Source organism: Botrytis fragariae, assembly GCF_013461495.1.
Source record: "Botrytis fragariae strain BVB16 chromosome Unknown tig00000001, whole genome shotgun sequence".
Taxonomy (NCBI): domain Eukaryota; kingdom Fungi; phylum Ascomycota; class Leotiomycetes; order Helotiales; family Sclerotiniaceae; genus Botrytis; species Botrytis fragariae.
Window position 1 is genome coordinate 2132855 of NW_023500987.1, and position 21973 is coordinate 2154827.

The 21973-nt window shown below is 43.9% G+C and overlaps 8 protein-coding genes across 8 annotated transcripts; 3 read left to right on the top strand and 5 right to left on the bottom strand.

Moving 5' to 3' along the window:
• Positions 1–609: 609 nt before the first annotated feature.
• Positions 610–2672, top strand: Bfra_000643 (putative f-box and domain protein; the record flags this gene model as incomplete). The annotated part of the gene is made up of 3 exons (XM_037331088.1): positions 610–941; positions 1497–1611; positions 1680–2672. The coding sequence occupies 3 exons, from the start codon at positions 610–612 to the stop codon at positions 2670–2672; spliced, it is 1440 nt and encodes a 479-aa protein (XP_037197421.1).
• A 406-nt stretch (positions 2673–3078) lies between these two features.
• Bfra_000644 (putative histone acetyltransferase subunit 4 protein) lies at positions 3079–3844 on the bottom strand (the record flags this gene model as incomplete). Its single annotated transcript, XM_037331089.1, has 2 exons — positions 3079–3318; positions 3485–3844. 2 exons carry the CDS (start codon positions 3842–3844, stop codon positions 3079–3081), a joined length of 600 nt encoding a protein of 199 aa, XP_037197422.1.
• Positions 3845–4368: 524 nt separating this feature from the next.
• Bfra_000645 (putative pwi domain mrna processing protein) lies at positions 4369–6150 on the bottom strand (the record flags this gene model as incomplete). The annotated part of the gene is made up of 5 exons (XM_037331090.1): positions 4369–4494; positions 4599–5624; positions 5675–5839; positions 5891–5981; positions 6050–6150. The coding sequence occupies 5 exons, from the start codon at positions 6148–6150 to the stop codon at positions 4369–4371; spliced, it is 1509 nt and encodes a 502-aa protein (XP_037197423.1).
• Positions 6151–8130: 1980 nt separating this feature from the next.
• Bfra_000646 (putative carbamoyl-phosphate synthase arginine-specific large chain protein) lies at positions 8131–11853 on the bottom strand (the record flags this gene model as incomplete). Its single annotated transcript, XM_037331091.1, has 4 exons — positions 8131–8238; positions 8291–9666; positions 9717–11399; positions 11520–11853. The coding sequence occupies 4 exons, from the start codon at positions 11851–11853 to the stop codon at positions 8131–8133; spliced, it is 3501 nt and encodes a 1166-aa protein (XP_037197424.1).
• A 2224-nt stretch (positions 11854–14077) lies between these two features.
• Positions 14078–16281, top strand: Bfra_000647 (putative 2-keto-4-pentenoate hydratase protein; the record flags this gene model as incomplete). Its single annotated transcript, XM_037331092.1, has 8 exons — positions 14078–14152; positions 14265–14369; positions 14512–14775; positions 14834–15013; positions 15053–15120; positions 15355–15477; positions 15587–15798; positions 15854–16281. 8 exons carry the CDS (start codon positions 14078–14080, stop codon positions 16279–16281), a joined length of 1455 nt encoding a protein of 484 aa, XP_037197425.1.
• A 103-nt stretch (positions 16282–16384) lies between these two features.
• On the bottom strand, positions 16385–17030 carry Bfra_000648 (putative 3-hydroxyanthranilate -dioxygenase protein; the record flags this gene model as incomplete). Its single annotated transcript, XM_037331093.1, has 3 exons — positions 16385–16819; positions 16870–16945; positions 16999–17030. The coding sequence occupies 3 exons, from the start codon at positions 17028–17030 to the stop codon at positions 16385–16387; spliced, it is 543 nt and encodes a 180-aa protein (XP_037197426.1).
• A 754-nt stretch (positions 17031–17784) lies between these two features.
• Bfra_000649 (putative ctr2 long) lies at positions 17785–18500 on the top strand (the record flags this gene model as incomplete). Its single annotated transcript, XM_037331094.1, has 4 exons — positions 17785–17859; positions 17917–18100; positions 18206–18332; positions 18383–18500. The coding sequence occupies 4 exons, from the start codon at positions 17785–17787 to the stop codon at positions 18498–18500; spliced, it is 504 nt and encodes a 167-aa protein (XP_037197427.1).
• Positions 18501–20141: 1641 nt separating this feature from the next.
• Bfra_000650 (uncharacterized protein) lies at positions 20142–21906 on the bottom strand (the record flags this gene model as incomplete). The annotated part of the gene is made up of 4 exons (XM_037331095.1): positions 20142–20282; positions 20354–21210; positions 21264–21596; positions 21633–21906. The coding sequence occupies 4 exons, from the start codon at positions 21904–21906 to the stop codon at positions 20142–20144; spliced, it is 1605 nt and encodes a 534-aa protein (XP_037197428.1).
• Between the last annotated feature and the right edge of the window lie 67 nt (positions 21907–21973).

The window sequence follows — 21973 nt, forward strand, 5'->3', positions numbered from 1 at the left end:
CCGACTTGTTACCTATCTGGGTATCTTTTTAGATCTGGATTAGATCTGGATTAGATACTGTTCACTATCTGGAGATGCTCTCGAATAGAGTATGAATGAGTGAATGAACGAACGAATTCAAACATTGACTCGTAGAGGACCAGACATCATAGACATTGACTGGATGCCCATTACATATTCAATCAGGTATCATGGATCCATGGCTACAGCTGCAGTAACAGACAGTTAAACAGTCTCAGACAGTACAGTGCAGTGCCACTTCACCAGCCACCTTTGAACTGTTAAAGTGGCGATCCACCCCCTCCATCTTTTTTGCTCCACGGACCACTCACAGTATGGTGAAGAGAAAAAAAATATGTTATATACATTTGATTCTAAAAGAGACAAAATATAATATAATTCACCCCTTCTCCTTCTCCTTCTCCTTCTCCCTCTCCCGCTCTCTCTCTCGCTCTCTCTCCTTTTCCTCCTCCTCCCCTACTTCATACATATCCGTACACATCCATACACATCCATACATATCCCTGGTACACTTTATTCCTAAAAGTCTCAACTTGCATATTGTACCTTTATTACTTCCACTTCCACTTCCAAACTTTGATATCAACCATGAAATCCGCATCAAATCTAGATTTTTCAACTCCCATACAGCCTAGTGGCAATAGTACCACTACTATACCAGTATTCGAGTCAGCAGAGATCGAAGAGTCATCTGTTTCCATCCCACCTCATCCTTTAGGCGTAAAGCCTTCAGGGAATCAATATACAGCCACCAGCAATGCTCGTTACGCCATTGGATCTTTTCAGATCTTGCCGGATGAAGTTGTGGCCATATTATTAGAATCTCTGGACCCTGAATTGTTAGCCTTGCTGGGTTCGACTTGCAAATTTTTATATGCATTCACTCGATCTGAGGAACTTTGGAAACCTTTATTTATTGAGTGAGTAATTTTGATTCTCTTTTTTCATTCTGTTTTATTGAATTGTATTAAATGAGACGCCGTTTCTGTTTTGGTAAGTTGGAGTCATGGTAGAGAAAGACAATAGGAGTCATTCCTTTGAAACTACTAGCGTTTGGATATCCAAAAAGATGACTCTTTGTCATATTTCGAACAGGGGAAATAGTTTTTAGGAAGGATTTTCATCAACTCCTTGGTCATTGGCGAGTTTTTTAAAAGAGGAAGGATCATTTGTATTTTCTATCAAAGCAATAGTGGGGATTATCCACCATTCATGTAGTTGGGATAGTGTGTATCCATAGAAGTCACTTAACAATCGATGGCTCCAACACATCAAGTGATATCTTTGAAGGTTCGAATATGTTTACAGCCAGGGAGATTATGATACATCAAGTGGCATTTTACAAAGATCTCAAGACCTTTAGCTGGGAAAATCATATAGAGCAACTAAAATATACCTTGTCACCCTTTAACCACAAATATCTGCACTCATATACTACCAACACTCACCCAATCTGACTGCTAACTAAAACATAGGTCCCCAACATCAAAATCAGGTACCTTTACGTGGCGAGGTTCATGGCGTGCAACATTCCTCAATATAGAAGAAAGCCAGCTCTCAAAAATTCAATGTAACAATGTCTTCTCCGACGTCTTGTACCGACCATTCCTCTGCACCCACACCCCCTAACCCCCTACACAACCAACATCCCTCCCAAGAACCAAATTCCCCGCCTCGAAAACCTCACTCCTGAAGAATTCACCTCAACCTGGAGCGATAAACCCTTCATCCTCACTGCCCCAGTGAGAGAATGGCCTGCCTATCATTCCTGGGACACCGACGTTCTCCTCCACCAATACAGCGATACCAAATTCCGCGCTGAAGCCGTCGACTGGTCTCTCAAGACCTACATCCAATACATGAACCACAGCGCCGACGAATCTCCCCTCTACCTCTTCGACCGCGATTTCCTCTCCAAAATGAACCTCTCCACCCCCAAAGCCAGCTCAACCTCGCCCTACCAAATCCCCTCCTGTTTCGGCGAAGATCTCTTCCAGGTCCTCGGCCCCAACCGTCCCGACGACAAATGGCTCATCATCGGCCCCGCCCGCTCCGGCTCAACCTACCACAAAGATCCCAACGCCACTTCCGCCTGGAACGCCGTTCTCCGCGGCTCAAAATACTGGATCATGTTTCCCTCCACCCCTTCTTCACCTCCCCCACCCGGTGTATACGTTAGCTCCGATCAATCCGAAGTCACATCCCCCCTTTCCATCGCTGAATGGCTCCTAGGTTTCCACTCTGAGGCGCGTCGCACGCCCGGATGTATAGAAGGCGTGTGTGCTGCTGGGGAAGTCCTGCATGTACCCAGCGGATGGTGGCATTTAGTAGTTAATCTGGATGCCAGCATAGCTATAACTCAGAATTTTGTGCCGCGCGCGCATTTGGTGGGTGTGTTGGCCTTTTTGAAGGACAAAGCGGATCAGGTTTCGGGGTTTAAGAAAGAGGTGACGGATCCGTACACGATGTTTGTGGAGGGCATGAAGAGGGAGTATCCTGAGTTACTGGATGAGGCCATGGGAGAGCTAGAGAGGAAAGCGGAAGGAAGGAAGAGGAAGTGGGATGAGGCTGTTGCGACTGGGAATGGGGATGAGGAGGCTGGGGGATTTAGTTTTGGATTTGGTGGGGACAGTGATGAGGAGGTGCCTTGAATTCCTTAATCTTCTAAGCTGATTTAATCATATCTTGAATACAGGAATGTAGGCAAGTATAAAGAGTGTAAAAATTCGCTATTGGCATCCCTTCTTGATATATCCCGAAATCCAGTGTATCCAGCTCTTGAAGATTCATATGCAAACCGATACTCCCCAGTTCTGGAATTGATCACTTCCCATGTAGCGGCAGATTCCTTCGAGACTCCATAGGCATCTTAACATATACCAGCTGATTCCTCTTTTCAAGTTTCCCAGAACGCCTCCCATACTCCCGATCCCCAATTTCTCCATTCCGAGAATCCGATTTAAACTCCCAATTCCTCATTATCAATTTCAACTTCCCAATCCCAATTCCAAAATGTAACAATCACAACACAACATTCCCATTTAAGCCATCCATCTCCTATTTTCTCGCAGCCCCGAAATTAGTCCTCGCCTTCTTATTCCCCGTATTTTCCCTCGTATCTGTTTCACTATCGTCACCCCCCGCCATCTTCTTATTCTTTTTCCCTTTTCCCGAAGAAGTAGACGTAGGCGTCGCATGATTCGATGCGCCGTCGCCATTCTTTGGAAAACTCATTGACAAGGGCGTCGGTGCCATGGCTGCAACTGGTGTTGAAGCTCCCGAAGGTAATGGGGAATCCTATTCCGAGGTTTCTGTTAGTCTCTCATTCAATTGCCTCCGAGTTTCCCCAGCTTCCGGACTCTATGCACAGCATGCGCATTTGTCCGAATTCCTGCATCACCCATTGTCTCTGCAACCTTGCCATCACAACAAACAATCCTTTGAATAAAACAGCTCAACTCACAACATTGACCTTCCAGCTATGCGAACTCCCACTAAATGGTCTATCCGTCCCTCCCACCGCCGTACTCTTTCTCCCCGTTCCAGCACCTCTTCCCACTCCTCCCACACTCGCACCTTTCGCGTACCCATCAAATCCAGTTATGATATTTCCCTGCGGCGTCTCATCCAGATATTCCGTCTCCTTTCTAAAAATTGCCTCCTCACTGAGCGCCAAAACTCGCTCGAGATTCTTCTTTTGCTCTAATAATTGTTTAAGCTTTCGTCGCGTTTCGTCGTAATAAGGAAGGCCTGCCGTCGGATCCGCCGTGCGGTTTTCCTTCGAGGCGGTACCAAGAGCTGTAGAAGGTTTATTCGAGTCCATACTGGCTGATTGATGAGTTGCGCGAGGTAGCTGAGATATGATTGTATAATGGTTTGGGTCCCGAAAAAGGAGCAGGAAGCTTGGGCAAGGGATACAGAATGGAAAATGACGCACGGACTGAGAGCTTTTTTGGTCTTATCCGCTTATCGAAGCTGCGGGTTGGGATAGGGCTGAAGATTAATCAGTAATAAAAAATGTCTGGAGCTCCGCGTTCAACTTTCATCCAGTTTCCTTGGGCTAGACTCTTATAGAGGTCTGTCAAATACACATATTGAATCGACTCGAATTGGACTGAATTGTCCAGCTGCAATGTGGATCATTGACCTACCTTGTGTCATCCAAGTTCGAACAGCAATCATCTGAAGTATGAAAAAAGTATGGGACAGGTTAATTCTTGAAGGTTGAAATTGGTTGTAGCATCACGTTTTGCAGGTAGAACTCATGTTGTAAATATATTTCCTTTTATGTGCCAGTATAACCCTATTGCCATGGCCCTTGTATGCCTGAATCGATTGATATGTTCCTCAATGAGCGTTAGCATGAGTTATTGAATGTTCGGTGGAACTCGAAGTTCTCATCTTCTTAATCTTTTCCCTTAACAATTTTTCTCGCAATTCGGCGGCTAACTTCTGCGGATCTTTTCTCAAATTCTGATGCCAAAAGGACGGGTCAGCGAGATAACGAACGTAAACTTAGTCGGGTTTTCTTTCGATACAAATGAGATTATCCCCTTGCCTTATGAATCACTACCTACCTGTGCAGGTTCGGCAGATCCAGCTGTTTTATTGGCTTCGACGTCTCGAGTTGGTGATCCCCTGTCACTTTTTTCTTCAGTATCAGCCCTCTTACTTCTTCCATCCTCTTCATCTGAAGAACTATTCCTTCTTCTTCGGCTTGTGGGTTCATATCTTTGCAGAGAACGACGTCTCTTTCCATTATCATTCCTTCCATTACGGGCTTCATCCTTCGAAGAATCCCTGCGACGTCTAGTAGGGGGAGAAGCGCTCCGGCTAATGCTTCGCGATAGTCGCCTCACATCGCGACTGCCTCGTCTATCTTTTCTGACAGGACTTGAGGGTGAGACAGTTCTCTTCCGTGGGGTTGAGCTTCGGCTTAATGAGGGAGATGAGGAGCGAGATCTAGATCTAGAACTCGTGTTGCGACGACGGTATCTGCGAGACTTTGGAGGTGGGGAACGACTCAAGGATTCTGTTGAAGCTCTTCTCCGCTTTCGAGGTGGAGAGCGTGATTTTGAGGTCGAAGGAGATCTACGGCGTGGTCTTCTCTCTGGGCTTCTCGCGCGTCCCCTACCGCCCCTCCCACGATTGCGCCTTTCTGGCGATCTAGACCTGCGCCTACGAGGTGATGGTGACCTAGATTCTGAAGCTGACCGACTGCGTCGTCTTGGTGGAGATCGTGATGGGGACTTTGATCTTGAAGGCGACCTAGAGCGTGATAAAGATGGTCTTCGCCTTTCGTCTCGTCTATCACGAGTTGCGGGAACGTAAGTGTCGCTTCGAGGTGGTAGGACATAGACTCTATTGTCTCGCGCTCCGCGTGGCGACCTCGAATATCTTGGACCTCTTCGATCGAACCCTCTGCCACCACTTCGATCAAAATCTCGATCCCCGCGACCACCGCGCCAGCTATCTCCTCCTCCTCGCCCACGTCCGCCGCGATCGCCTCGTTCGCGATCTCTTATTGCGTGCATTTCGCGGTCTCTCCGTTCACCGTCTTCTCGACGCCGACGTGCATCATCTGCAGCTTGCTCGGCTTGTATCTGAACAAATGTTAGTGAGTAATCCCTATAACTTTCTGGAGTATTTAAACCTTTTCCTGTATAAGTTCTAACTTTTTCGCCTCAAGAAGTTCTTTGGGAACACCTTGGGGACTGGCCTGCGCACTGAGACAAAGTTTCCATAACTCCTTGCAAAACCCCGGTGTATCTTTGTCGAGAAACCCGGTAAGTGATATTTGTAACTTTTTGATATCCGGCTGCAGTCAACATTAGATTGGTGTGTGTTAAATTATTCACATGATACCTACATATCGTGAACCCTCAATGAGATTAAAGCACAGTTCAATGACAACATCATCTTCGGCTCCCAATATATCTGATATCTTTCCTGCGATCCATCTATGTTGCACAATAAGGTCAGCTTGCTGTTCCCTTGGTCTGGTATTCCCAAGCTCGTTTGAACGTACTTTTTCATTACCTCCAAATTAACCTTCTGAAAGTCGACTTTCTGATTGAATTCGGGTGGGAACTTGGTCGACTTCAGCAGCTTCGCATCGACGGAAGTCATGGCGACGGCTGTTAGAGGCTATTGATACTAGGATAAGATGTGGTTGGGTGTATTATACAAAGTAATTGGAGTCGAGAATTGAGCTCGCAAGATAATAAAATACCCTAGTAAATAAAGCGCGTTCTACCGCACATCGTCACACAGCATGACTCGCTTACGTAAGCATCTATTGCACCAAATGACTCGTTGCAAATATCGAAATGTTCTGCAAAGCAAAGTAAAATAAATGGAAACGATGGTGATCGGTTTTCTCCACAATGTTGGCTAGTGTTATATGATCATCTTTGCATTTTCAAATGCATGCCATAGTCCCTGTTGAAAGATGATTATTACCTAGGTCGAGCCATGAAGCTTGAGACAGATAGGGCCGCAGGATCTTTTCAGGATTTCTACTCTTTTCGTATAAACCCAACAACGCTCTATTCCAGGTAGAACCGGAAGGTACCTAAGTAGCTCCAGATGCTCCTATCATTCTTGGCAGGAGACAAGAGAGTCTGTTCTAAGACTGCAATGAAAGTAAAAGAGTAGGACGTAGGAGGGGAGGGGAAGTGTCCTCGCCATGCCTTTAGTATACAATTGTGAACAGTTTAGATCGTTCACACAGTTTTTCTTTAGCATTGCATAGTCTTGTGGTATCAAGGCCTCTGGTAGCCACCCCAATGGCAGTTTCAAGTGTTCATATCAATTGCCTTGGGCTCTTCTTCAAATAGCAGACAAGTATGCGAGGTTGCCAATTTCAGAAATGATGCTTGAGGGAGAAATTCATAGTAGATTTCGAAGTATAGGAACACGTATGTAGAGTTTTCTTATTCTGGACTTGCGAAGTAGATGCTCATAGATGAATCTGCTGGTCTGAAAGGGTTATGTTCAGGATTCAGAACTGTCGCAGCAGACTATGTTGATCAACGTCTAAGCTAAATTCAAGAGACATGTTAACTTTCCGTTTATCTAAACATCTTCTAATGTGTTTCTTGATCAATGCTTGCTCACTTTGTTTGCCGCGTATCATATGCACACACCTACATTTCTACCCGATGATACTCCCCTAAAGGATTTTTCAGACTGTACCTGCTCAACACAAGTTCTTCCGCGCTGTAATACTCTTCCAACTAAGCGTTTTTGGTATTTTGTCATAAATTCAAAGTTGTTATGAATCAAATATGAATATATGAACGTCCTGTGATTAGCAAAATGAGACTGTTGTAGTAATCTTTGTATTGATTTGACACATCTCTTCGGCTTTTGTAACTCTAAATTCGAGCTCGTAATCAACATGACACGTTTTGATAATTGCAACATCCAAAGACATTTGTACATTCTCCGATCAGGAACCAATCCGCTATGATCATTCCACATTTTCCAACTCTCAAGAGTCAAGACCGAACGGTCTGAAGGGCAAAGGCGATAGACATAATGCTATGTCTATCCCTCCAACCCAATGCTTAATGAACACATGAAATAGAATACCGTTCTAATACCGTGAACACCACCAAATCTTGCAAAACACCCATCTTCCAAATTCGAAATATTTTCTTCGGAAAGGAATATGACTTATGTGTTCCAGAGAGGTATGAATTTCAGTGTAATCTGCTTTGGTGAAAGGGGAATTTGGAGCTTTCCAAGGGCTTTGCAGTGGGGATTCAGGTGTGCAACAATTAGAATACAGGATGTTATTCATCAAACTTCATAGAAACTGACACTTTTCAGGAGCCTTTTAGACCTCGGGATACAAGGTTAACTTCCCAGCCCAAGTTCCTTACCCTGTAAGTTAACTTCTTCTGCAGTCTTGTGGATTTCGCGGACTGAGTGCATGGCATTCATGATTTCACTAAAATCCAGACATTATGATATCACCTCGGGCTGGCCTTTCCGGATCATAAACTTGAGTTTAGGTCATGATTACTATTGGATTTCTTCTACAGACTAAATATACAGACATATTTGCGACCATTTGTTTCGCTCATTCATTGAATAAACAATCTACAATGGCTTGCCACCAATGAAATCAGACCATCTGCGAACTTCTCCTGGAATACCTTCCTTGCGAGGAAGTTTCTCGTTCATACATTGGGCAAAGAGCTCAGCAGTCTAAAAAATGATTAGTAAATGATGTACGAGGAATGAATTTATTGTATCTTACCTTTGGTTCCATGAAGAGAGGAACACCAAAGTCGACAGCGTTTCTGCGCATGACGTAGTCGGTATCTTGAACAGTCTTGCCTCTAGCAAGTGCAAGATTGAAGACACCACGAATATCGTACTTCTTGAAAACTTCTCTCAAAGCTCTCTTATCCTCCTTGGGGAATTCAATGACCTCAACACTGACATCACCCTTGGCAGTAGATTCCAAGAACTTCTTGACTTCAGGCTCGGCAGCATAAAGCTTGTAGCCTAATGGAGAGAGGTAGTCAACGATCTTAGTGAGAGAAGTCTTAGTGACATCGCCACCAAAAAGAAGACCCTCTCCTGGTTCTGGCATACGGAAGTTCATGGTTGATTGGAGAGAAGCCCAGTAAGCCTCAACGAGGTTCTTACCGAAGCAAGCAATCTCACCAGTACTGGACATCTCGACACCCAAGAATGGATCAGCACCAGCAAGACGAGTCCACGAGAATTGAGGAACCTTAGTAGCGAGGTAATCACGCTTGATGGCCATAAGATCGGTGGGTTCAGGGACATTCTGGCCCACAAGAGCCTTGGTAGCGACATCAATGAAGTTGACACCAAGAACCTTGCTGACGAATGGGAAGGAACGGGATGCACGCAAGTTACATTCGATAACCTTCAATTGTGGAAGGCCACCTGCAGGGTCCTCGGCCTTAATAATTTGCATATTGAAAGGACCGGTAATGCTCCAGGCCTTGGCAACCTTCTCGGCAATCTCCTTGACACGATCCATGGTGGTTTGATCAAGAGAAGCAGGAGGTAAAACAAGAGTAGCGTCACCGGAATGAACACCAGCTTGCTCAACGTGCTCACTGACAGCGTGGAGAATGAGTTGACCGTTAGATCCAACACCATCTACATCAATCTCTTCGGCACCTTCAATGAATTTGGTAATAACAACTGGGTGATCAGGGGAAACGTTGCTAGCGGCTTCGAGCTTCTCCTTAAGCTCATCCTTGCTTCTAATGACAGTCATTGCAGCACCTGACAACACATATGAAGGGCGGACGAGGACTGGGTAACTGACTTCATCGGCGAAAGCCTCTGCGTCTGCAACTGAGGTGAGTTCTTTCCATGCCGGTTGATCAACTCCGATGCTGTCCAAGATTGCAGAAAACTTTTGTCTGTCTTCTGCCTTGTCAATATCCTTAGGGTCTGTTCCTAAGATCTTGGCTCCACCTGATTCTTGCAGACGAAGAGCAATGTTTTGTGGGAGTTGACCGCCTACAGAAACGACAACTCCAGCAGCAGATTCAAGTTCGTAGATATCCATTACACGTTCGTAGCTCAATTCTTCGAAGTAGAGTTTGTCGGCAGTATCGAAATCAGTGCTGTAAGTCTCTGGGTTGTCTTGCAAGACGTTAGTATTGATCCATAGAGGTAGAGTTGAGAAAACTTACAGTTGATCATGACGGTCTTCTTGCCCATTTCTCTCAAAGCAAGAGTTGCACTAACGGCACACCAATCGAATTCAACAGAGCTACCAATTCTGTAGACACCACTTCCCAAGATGATAGTTCCCTTGTCCTCAAATGTAACGTCGTGAGTTGTTGCATTGTATGTCGTGTAGAGGTAGTTTGTGTTTGCCGGGAACTCAGCAGCAAGAGTATCAATTCTCTTAACAAAAGGAGTAATACCAAAGCTCTTTCTGAGGGCTCGGACTTCATCTTCGGTGGACTTAACGGCGTTGGCAATTTGTTTGTCAGAGAAACCCAACTTCTTTGCTTTTTGGATGATTTCCTTCTTCAATCCATCAAGGCTTCCAATATCCTCAAGTTCGTGGGTACAATCAACAATGTTCTGAAGCTTGTACAAGAACCATTTATCAATCTTGGTAAGGTCATGTACACGATCAACAGAGTAGTTCTCGTGGAGCATGGCTTGTCCAACAGCTAACCAACGACGATCGGTGGGGTTCTGAAGTTCGTAGTCGAGGTCATCAAATTTATCTCCTTGGAAACCGACAAATCTTGGATCAACTTGGCGAATAGCCTTTTGGATGGATTCTTCGAATGTTCTACCGATAGCCATGACTTCACCAACAGACTTCATGGCACTGCCGATGTCACGCTTGACGTGTTGGAACTTTGACAGATCCCATCTAGGAATCTTAGAGACGATGTAATCAAGGGAAGGCTCGAAGTTGGCAGTCGTAGTCTTGGTAACAGCGTTTGGCAACTCGGGGAGAGTGTGGCCAAGTCCGATCTTAGCAGCAGTATATGCAAGAGGGTAACCAGTAGCTTTCGAGGCAAGAGCAGATGATCGGGAGAGACGAGCGTTAACTTCAATAACTCTGTAATCTAATCCATCTGGTTGCAAAGCGTATTGAACGTTACATTCTCCAACAACTCCCAAGTGACGAACAATTTTAATAGCAGCTGAACGAAGCATGTGATATTCTTCGTCGCTCAAAGTCTGACTAGGGGCGACGACAATAGAATCACCAGTGTGGATACCGAGAGGGTCGAAGTTTTCCATGTTGCAGACAGTGATGCAGTTGTTACTGGCATCTCTGACAACCTCATATTCAACTTCTTTCCATCCCTTCAATGATTTTTCAACCAAAATTTGAGGGGAAAGAGTCAAAGATCTGGAAGCCATGTTGCGAAGTTCTTCCTCGTTGTTTGCGAATCCAGAACCAAGACCACCAAGAGCATAGGCAGCACGGACAATGATTGGGTAACCAATACCCTTTGCAGCCTCCAAAGCTTCATCCACAGTTGATACAGCGACAGATTGAGCAATTGGGATGTTGATCTCACCAAGAGCCTTGGCAAAGAGATCTCTATCCTCACTGGTCTCAAGAGTCTTGATACTGGTACCCAAAACCTTTACACCATATCTCTCAAAGATACCCATACGCTCCATTTGTACACCGAGATTGAGAGCTGTTTGACCACCGAAAGTGAGGAAGATACCATCTGGTCTCTCACGCTCGATAACATATGTGACATATTCAGGTGTGACGGGAAGATAATAGACTTCATCGGTAAGAACGTGTGCAGTTTGGATCGTTGCAATATTGGGGTTGATGAGTACAGAAGCTACACCAGCTTCTTTCAAGGCCTTCAAAGCTTGAGAACCTGGATTGAATAAATGGTTAGCATGATATAATACATGGCCTGGATGTAAGTTGGCACGAAGAGGATTTCCACGCCCAAAAATGACTCATTCTGCCAAAGATTGAAATCTGGGGAACCAACCTGAATAATCGAATTCTCCTGCTTGACCAATACTCAAGCCACCACTTCCAATGACCAGAACCTTCTTCACGTTCACTGGGTTGGCAGCTCCCTTTACAACCCCACTGGCCAAGTATGCTTCAGCGCTGGGCGCGGTTTGTGACTGATCCCTAAGGAGTGTGGAACTGGAAAAAAGTCGAGCATATTTGCTGTTCTTCCAGACTTGAGCTGGTTGACGGTGTACAAGACCGTTAATGGAAGCTCTAGTGGTGAACGCTCTCGCAGGCAAAGCTGGAGCTTTGCACTGACGAAGGAGCGACGAAGATCGATATGCGAAGCGGTTTGCGAGCGCCATAATATCGAATTGTGGTTTCAATTGAACTTTTCAAGTAACTTTTCCACCTGATCCGTTTTCACTTTACCCTGCCAATTAAATCAAAGTTGATCTGGCTATTTGTGGGAAAAAGAATGTGAGTTTTGGATAATGGATATTTTTTGTTGATAATCTACCTAGGGTAGCTTTCTGATAAGCTTTGGATGTCGGTTTGTAAATAAAGGAATAATGAACCCCTCTGTTGTAGCAGATTGAAGTTATTCCTGGAGTTTGGAAGGTTCGAAGTCTCTAAGCATTGTCGATTAAGTTGGGGAAATCAAAATGGTATCGTGTAATTTTTCGAATTTGGAGATGTTTTGTGTCAATGAGGGTTTTCTGGATTCTGGTTGAAGATTTTATTCTTATATGTGATGTGAGTCTGAGTCTTTTTCAGTTGTGTGACCGGCTGGTTGGAACCAAAATTTTCTCTGCCCCGCTTTTTGATCTGCATGGACAATCCCAACCAACCAACAAAGGATATCTTGGATTTATTCCAGATTGGGTGTGAAGAAGATTGGAATTGAACCAATCAAAATCTATTAGTCACTCAATTAATACTTGAATTTACCAATTGGTTCTTTGGCGTCATGATATGCCAAAAGAAAATCAGTGCCGGTTGGGGGACGGGAGCTATTTCGTCTAATTCATCTATCTAATTCATCTAATTCATGAACCCGGGCTATTAGTCAGGCAACCTACCAAATGCCTTTACCACATGTTTGAACGAGGGGTGTGAACGAGGGGTTCGTACCATCATGGCATCATCAGAGCGATGCCGGCGGATGATAAAATTCTTCTTCGTGCATCATTCATATGTGCGTGGCAGGAAGACGTGGGGTCTATGTGAATATTTCGATACATGGATCTTCAATGAGCATCACACATTTCTTCCTCATTAGCTATAATCTCGCAACCATTTCGGGAAATGTAGATATCGAATGCTACCCATGTTGATCTAAGAGAGCCACTAGTCATCGGCTGAGTTTCGCTTACTTAATACCTTCGAAAGGGGAGTCCGTTATAACATTGACTCTTGCAGAAGACTCTCACATGATTGGGTTATCTTGTAACATTGAAATGAAACGTTTCTGGTGATACTCCAAATTACCGATGTGTTAAGAAGAGGCGATTGTGGGATGACTTTGATCTTATCGTTATCATTCAATGTCCATTTATTTTCTAATCCGTTTCTTATACCTATCAACCCCTTATAAAACAAATACGCTTGATTACATTGTACCTACCCCACTGCACCGAAAATTACAGCTTTCGGTTGTTTGTCTTTGTAGTCTAGTTCTTTCACTCGGAATCAATAGCTATCTGTCAATCAATCAACAGATAATTTTCACTCTGGAATTATCGAACTAACTGTTTGATAAGACATATGGTTCACCGGCAATGTGAATGTTAAGACGTATTAACATTGATTGAAGCCGTCCTAAGTGGTCAGAATAGCATCCATCGATATTGAGCATCTCCAATATGAGACCTACTGGGCTATATGGCAGTGACTAACCGTGGCCTCACGCCCCGCTGCGTTCGGTCAGCATTCGAAGTCAGAACCTACAAATGTTATACTATAACCTTCATACGTCCCATCTCCAGAGGTGCGGCATGAATGAGTGCGTGTACTGAAAGAGGAATGGCTGCGCATAATGTGTCTGAATCAGGATTGTTAGCCGGGGAGCGTGTGCCAAAAGAGGCTCTACATACTATTAACTCTTAGCGATGATGTCGCGGCTATATTGCAGTTCTCACCCTCTGGTGGTCTACAATTTTGTTTGTTTAGTGTCAGGACCGTGAATCCAAGGGCTAATCTCATCAAAACATCCTAATCACGGGAGAAGGGAAAGAGACAATTTTATGTTGCGACTTATTATTAGAGAGCGCTTAATCGGTTAGCACAGCCAGCCCATCTCTGGAATATCAGCCGATATATACGGTCATTGGCGAGAATAACTAACGTCATGCAACATTTGGACCTCATCTCATTTCTATGATAGCAATGAGAATTGAAGATTGCTTCCAAGGTCCGACGATAACAAAATTCCTTATCTCGCGATCACGGAGTAAGCGTAGGAAGTGAGTGGGGAAGTTGATTAAGAGATTTTATAGTTCTACAAGTAAAGTCCTGCCTTATTCAATATGATGAAATCGACTTCGTTCTAGAGGTGGCTCGGTTGGGTAGAATGAGGGTGCGATGTTAATGCTCGCTTATCGAGGACTGCGCTCTCAATCTACTATCGGCACATGTGCGGCAGTGACCGAGATAACCGATAAGGTACCCCATAAGCTAAACTTACATGTATACACCTTTTTCGCAAACACCTTCTCACCACAACCTTACATATTAATCATTAATCATAATAATACACAATCTTTTTCATCTGCAGTGTCAAATTCATAGTCTTTTCAGAATGGATTCCTCATCGATTCCATCACCACCAAAACTACAGATCGCACATGTTCTCGCTGATCTAAATATTCTCAAGCAAGCAGTTCGTCAACACCATTAACCCATCGCAGCCCGCATGCCAAAGTCTTGCATTGTATTCTATGGCTCCCCACATCTCCACGCGTATCCCCACACACAATATCGATGTTTCTCTGAGTATACGTGCTAATGAGTCTTATGCGCAGCCACCCAAAGCTACCCTCTCCTTCTTACGCAGCCTCTCCACCGTATCGGCCACTATAGACGAAAGAAAAACGTCAATTCATTCACAACCAACGCCAAAATTTGATCGCCTCGGCCGTCGTATACCCACACCCCCTTCTGTCGTTCAATCGCCGTCTCCTCCGCTCAGGAAACACTCGTCTATGGGTTCAATTGATCTCCCAGAGACCGAGGAATCCATCCGAGAAACTCGAGAACGTCGTCTTGAAAGAAGGAGAAGTAGCGGCGTATGTTCTAGATTTTATCCTGTCGCATTGAAACGATAGCTAACATATTATATCACAGAGGGATGAAGAATTCATGCGGGCGAAGACATTACTAGCATATTATAACAATCGACACAAGCTACAAGAAAATGGTCAGAGAGGAATAAAAATTTCACAGGAAAGGGTTAGTAAAGCGTTGAATGAACAAGAGGAAAAGAGACAACAGGTGAGAAAAAGAGATTCTCTTGGAAAGCTCGGAGTACCAGATGCGAATAGTTATTTTTTATCCAAGAGTTAGATGCTCAAATATAATTTAAATCAATGTTCTATTGGAGTTCTCAAGAATTTGAAGATTTTGGGATTCAAGTATTGTCCGAGTTTCATTTGAATATTCAGGAACCTATCTCATCATGTATATCTGCAATACCACGTACAAAGATGTAAGTCTTCATAATCCTCGGAACCGATCAGAGCTGCCGGAAGCTTGTCCCGTCAGTGGCCGAGCGGGGTCTCCACTGAAGGGTCACAATAAGATCTCCACATGAATTGCTCACTTATTTGAGCTTCAAGTAACCACACCTTTTGATTGTACATGAGAAGTTTGGTTTTTTTTGGATTTTTGGATACTTCACTCCGTATGTCTTTAATCTTCCGCCGTGGCATTGCCACCATATCTCCTTTCAAGAGTGCTTCAAAAGTTGTATGTATCGGGAGAAACTACGCGTATGTTTACCCCCACTCCTCTTCCTCCTCGACCATGAATTGCTTCTCGATATCCCTCAATTGAGTGTCTTCCAAGTATTTAGAATGGCGGGACTAATTCGAAAAACAGAGATCATATCACGGAATTGAACAACAGCAAGCCCAAACAGCCATTCTTCTTCCTCAAGCCACCTTCCTCGATTCTTCCTCCAAATGGTGGAGCTGTCATTCGACCAAAGGGTGTAGATTTGCATTATGAAGTGGAATTGGCTTTGATCATGGGAAAGCAGGTTAAGAATCTCGAGGCGGAGAATGAGAAGGAAGCTTATGATTCTATCGAAAGTGCGTATGCTAGAATGGGCGACGCAATTTGATTTCTAACCATTGAATCACATAGGCTACGCAATGAGCATTGATATGACAGCTCGCAATGCCCAAAACGAAGCAAAGAAGAAGGGTCTCCCATGGGATATCGCGAAGGGATTTGATACCTTCCTCCCAATGAGCAACATCATTTCCAAATCACAAATCCCGGATCCTCACAATGCTACCGTGTGGCTTACAGTCAACAATGAACACAGACAAAAGGATTCGACAGAATTGATGTTATACCGAATTCCTAGAATTTTGAGCGATATCTCAAAGGTGATGACGTTGGAGAAGGGAGATATTGTCTTGACTGGTACACCAAAGGGAGTTGGATCTGTGAAGCCCGGAGATGTTATGCGAGTCGGCATTAGTGTTGGGGGTAAGGAATTGGAGGAAGGAAAGATTGAAGTTGCAGTTGAAGAGTCGACGAGTACATACCAGTTCAAGGAGACTTGAGCAATTTATTTAGGTTGTTTACACTAGGATACCCGACAATATGTATAAGAGTTGAGACTTCATGCGAAAGACTTCGTTATTTCATTATTCCTTTTCTCATCAATCAAGCGATATTTGGGTCCTTGATAGATCCTACCGGGGGCGCTGATTCCGCAACCGTCCCGCATTTCTTACATTTCCTCCTATCCTCACTATCCTTGAAACTATTCACAGCTTCCTTAATTTGCGTGCCCAAGTCTGTACAATGGAAAGCAGCCTCCTCCACCACCTCCCGGCAGTTTGTACAATACCACCTCAACCTATCTAACGAACCCTCTGGTCTTGGTTGTTCTAGCACAATGCCCACTGTGTTTGCGAATCGAACAGGATTATGCGGCGTATTGGGTGGCAATAGAAACATTTCTCCCTCCCCAATAATAATATCTCTAAATTCGCCTTCATCTACCACTTTCAACATCATAGCTCCCTTGTATTGGTAGAACCATTCTGCGGTCTCGTTTATGTGATAGTCGGTTCGTGCATTGGGACCTCCTACGATCTGCGGAGCTTAGAAATGTCTGAGACAATGATGGGTGATGATGATCGTACCATGACAGTCACATCTTTATTGTACACGCAGTAATTGTTAATGGGAGGTTTCAAGAGATGAGAGTTCTCTTCGAGCCTATCGAATCGCTGTTAAAACAGATTCCGTCCATGATCTTGAACGTTGCTTACCACTTGGGCAGGTTTAAAGGACTGGTGAGCATCGTGGACGAAGTTATCAAGGTCGTAGAAGAGAGTGTTGCCAAGCTCAGTTTAGAAATTCATGATCCATTGATGAGTCTTGCCCCTCACATCCGATGAAACCGGTTGCGGCAGTGTGGAATAGCTTATCTTCTGTAACACCGATGTCCGTGCATTATCTGATAAAGAACAGTGCAGCTTGTCTCGAGCTTGTCTTGTCTAAGAATATACAGAGGACTCTCGTACACTCTTTTCGGTATTCAATATCAAATTAAACAATCATTATTTCGAATCAAAAAAGGGGAGATGGATATATTTGTAAGCTTTTCATCTGTTCAAAACATCTTGTTGCTCGAGTCTCTATATGAATAGATAGCAATATGATATATCAAAATGTAAATGTTTTCATCAATGTTTGATGCTGGTTGAGTGTACCGCTTTTGTGTTCACATGGAGCTTGTCAGACAGAGCTGTTGGCGCTGTATTAGCTTGGTTTGAGCGCATTTGAGAAGGTAAATTAGGGGACCATTGCACCATCGATTCATAACACTCTGTAATTGGTGCAATTAACCCCTAGGTAGTTACGCCATTCTTCCAGCAGCAGTGTAGATAGCGATATATATAGAATCATTTTAATATCCATTTCAAAATCATCATCTTCTTTCATTGAAATCTCACGGATCCTCGCGAACTCGAATTACCATCTACTTCATTGATAACGATCATTTCAATAATATACACATTGTTGTAACATTCACATTCACATTCACATTCACAATGGATCATTCGCATATGGATCACAGCATGCACGATATGGGAATGGATATGGGAGGAGATAGATGTAACATGAACGTCCGTTTTCAATCTACGCGACTCTCTCGATTTCTCAATCACTAACCTCAATTGCAGATGCTCTTCACCTGGGACACCAATAACCTCTGTATAATTTTCCGCTGGTGGCACATCCGCTCCACCTTCTCCCTCCTCATTTCGCTCGTTGGCGTCGTCGCCATCACCGCCGGATACGAAGGCATTCGCTCCCTGACCCGTCGCTATGAATCCTGGGTCGACAGACAACAAGGTTCCATAACCCGTAAGTTCACCTACTTTTCTCCTCTCCCCCGTGCGCGCTTTTCCTCCCTCGACTTTCATACCGGAACAGTGGAATGAAAAGCTGAGACTATGTGTGCAAATTAAGTGGATGACGTTACTGAAAATACGCCTTTTCTCTGGGCAGGACGCAATCAAGAAGAAGTAGGTCAGAGAGCACATGTTATCAAGGCTGCGCTGTATGCTTTCCAGTATTTTTATGCATTTATGTTGATGTAAGTATTTACTCTATCTTCTGCGTGGAGGGATACTAATGAAGTTTTAGGTTGCTTTTCATGACATATAATGGATGGGTTATGATTGCAGTAGGAGTTGGTGCATTTGTGGGTTTCTTGATATTTGGAAAGAATACTTCGGCTGCGAAAGAGACGGCATGTCATTGAGAGTTTAAATTATGGAGTTAAGGGAATGAGTGGTTTGGAGGAAGATGAAGTTAGTGTCGGATGGGGACAGGGAGGGCGTCTTGTTGGTGAAAAGAAGGAGGACAGCAGGTCGAAGACATGGATCTTTGGGAGACAAGCGTCGAATAATCGAGTCAAGCAAGATTTGTTTTCGTTTGAGAATGCCAAATACCCAGCGTTATTTACATGATCTCAGACCGCTATGCATGGATTTATTGCGTTTGCGCAGAGCCCTTCATATATAGATATATATGGGGGGTGGTGTTATGCTTTACATGTTTCAATCTATGTTATCAATATAATACTGCCCAGACCTGCTCTTCGAGTTACTTGATCATTTGTGTGCAATGCAGATATGTCTAGCATGTGATTATAGACAATTTTAATTCCTCGATACAAAAACTAGAAGAGAGGAACGTCCGCAAGCTTGTATCTTTGATACCTAATAACCACCAAACTTAAAGCTCTCTCAGAGTGCACTGGAATACTCTCCAAGAATATGTATCCTAAATTCAAGGTTGACATGTACTCGAAAATAGACGTACTAGATAAGTACCATTATCACATCCCACCAAAAACCAAAATGGGTGGACTTATCACTTACACCACAAATCTAACCCCAAAGATAAAAGAGAATCATCTGACTCAACAGCCACCTCCTTCCAAAATCTTCATCAACGAAGAAAAATGCAAAAAAGATTGTTGTTTGGTGTCTACCAGAGATTGTTACTCCAGGTGGGTGTCGAACCCACGACTTTCGCATAACTTCATATTGATCCGCAAGGGGAAGAATATAAGAACGACACGCTAACCACTCTATAATTTCTGTATTAGCCATGATGTACCTTCATTTTTGGAATGGAGGCAGTAACTTACGCGTCACTGGAGTTTGGCATGTTTGTTTGACGAAGCCGGCGTTTTTAAATATATATTAGAATATCAGCTATTTTTGCAGGGATCGAGTGGGGCTCATCGAATAAGAGGTTTTCATTGGTTGGGAGGAGGGGAAATAGTGGGGTTGCTCGGGCTGGAGTTGGTATGTGGAACTTGTGAGTCTGGTCTGGATGGCAATTGTATTGATCGATTCACTTGGTATCTATCATGCTTTTGAGTAAAAATGATATCTAACTCATTACAATATACAACATACGATATTAATTTAAAACTATCTCCGAAGTACTGAAGGTGGCTTTGTTGATTCTATCACAAGAGTTTGTCTACAAACTTTACATATCATTGTCACTGGTTGGTCTTTAGTTGTACGATGTGCTGAAGCGTATGAATCATTTGAGATACAAATATCATAGTTGCGGTGATTCAAACAGATGAATATCTATGAACGAGGGCATTGAACTTTGAAGGGATGCCTGATTTTCCGGCTACTCTCCCCGTTACTCGGCATTATGTGCTGAAAGATGGTTGAACTACACCTGTACTCTACGGCTAAATTTTGTCAAATAAATCTCATCTCATAATGGCTCACCGAAAATATTGCAGACTACTAGGACGTCTCACAGGTCATCATTGGAGATCATTGAACAAGGTTCACAGGTTTCTTGTATTAGGGCGTATGACAATGTCCATTCTAACACGCCATTTCATCTTCTCAGTCATTATCAACTCTCAATTCCAATCCTCGCTACAGCAATGGCTCTCTGACGAAGGTGTAGGGCTCTCAGGACAGCACCGGTCCTCTGCTACTGGAGTAGGTGAAAGTTGTTCAAGTGTAGGAAGCGAGACCGATGGCTCTAGTGTTGTTTGCATCTTATGGTTTTCATTAACCTCAGTTCTCGAACTAAAGACATCCCGCGTTATCACGCGGGAAGGGGATTTACATCACCAATTCCTGAAGGCAATCCGTTTGCGATATTCTGAATGGCTACTTTGGTTGGCTTTGAAAGTTCCTTTCCTAGCATTACCACCAATACAGGTGTTCTTAGGCAACGAAACCTACCCTTGCGTACTCCCGATCGAAATTTATTAATAACTTTATGTGTGCGCTTTTCATCCTTCTTATCTTTCGCAATTGGGGTGACGGGTAACTCTGGAATTGGAGAATCGCCACCAACATTTGGTTCAATAGCTGCAATAGATGGAACTTGAGCAGGACCATCCGATTGTCCGATGATATCTTCCGTTCTTTCTGTCGGCACCTCTGACAATGGCGATGCTGCTATCGATCCTTCGGGCACTGCTTCGAGAGGTCTCATGAGGGATGATTCTAGGGAGCTATCACGCTTGTTCATAGACAAAAGTTTATCTACGTTCGGAACAGCAGATGGACCATCCAAAACGCTAGTTCTAGGACTAACTTCAAGGCAAGGACCTCGAAGATGGTCGGGCAACGCACCAAAGTCTTTAATAGTTGTACCAGTGGGGAACTCGGGCTTAGTATCGTGTGATCCATCCATATAAAACTTCTCAGTCGCTGATAAACGCTTTGTTGGTGTTGATGGCGCAGTATTGAAATTAGAGTAGGCTTCTGTGTAGGTTTGTGATTCAACTAGTGGGTCTTCATAAATGTCGTCGTTTTCGTTTTCAATCTGCGTGAACTTGCGCCCCTCTTTATACCCCAAAGGTTTAGAGGGTCTGTATGTCTTGACTTTTGGTCTCTTACCGAGAGCAGATTGTGATCCTACACTGTCGGAACGCTTCATCATGAGTATAGGTTGCTCATTGGTTTTTGTGGTGTCTAAATATTCACGAGTCAGTTCGAACGAGAACCCAGTTGGGATCAAAGATTACCAATTTCAATATCCTTCCAAGGAATAGAAGTATCGACTAATTGAGGAACAGCTTCATATTGAGTAAAAGTGGTAGGCCCCAAACCATTGCCTTTACCCATAACCTTCATAGTCGGAGTCATCTTAACAAACTTCTGAATTCCCCCCTCCTCTGAAATTCCAACTAACGTCGGTGACACAATACGACTCTTGAGTGATCGCTTGACAGAGCCAGACGAGAGTGGAGGGCTCGATGTATCACTCCCAGGACTGGAACTACGGGAAGGAGCTCCAAGAGATATAGCTGGAGTTTCCAACCCGATTGATTGACTTGTTTTAAGAATGGGCATCGAGCCTAGAGTTCGTTTGTTGGAACGAGCGAGTTATTAACTAGATAGGGTTGGAGTCGGAGTGTTGTCATGGAGTTGTTTTGATGGAAAGGAGATTGGTAACTGGTCGAGGTATTCTAAGATTAAAAATACTCTCAAATGAGTGACGAAACGAGTGGCTGCCAAAATAATGACGGTGGTGATTACAATAATATTTTTGAACAAGAACAGGACTTTTTTCTCCGAATAATCAGGAAGTCCTTCAAAATTTGCCCACCGTTCTTTCCAATAGTTGGTCGGTCGTTCTTGCCCTCTGCTCGAGTCTTTCATAGGCATGCAAATCGCCCCGACCCAGCCTGTTCATCACCTCTTCCCTCCCCATTTCTCCATCCAAACCCTCACG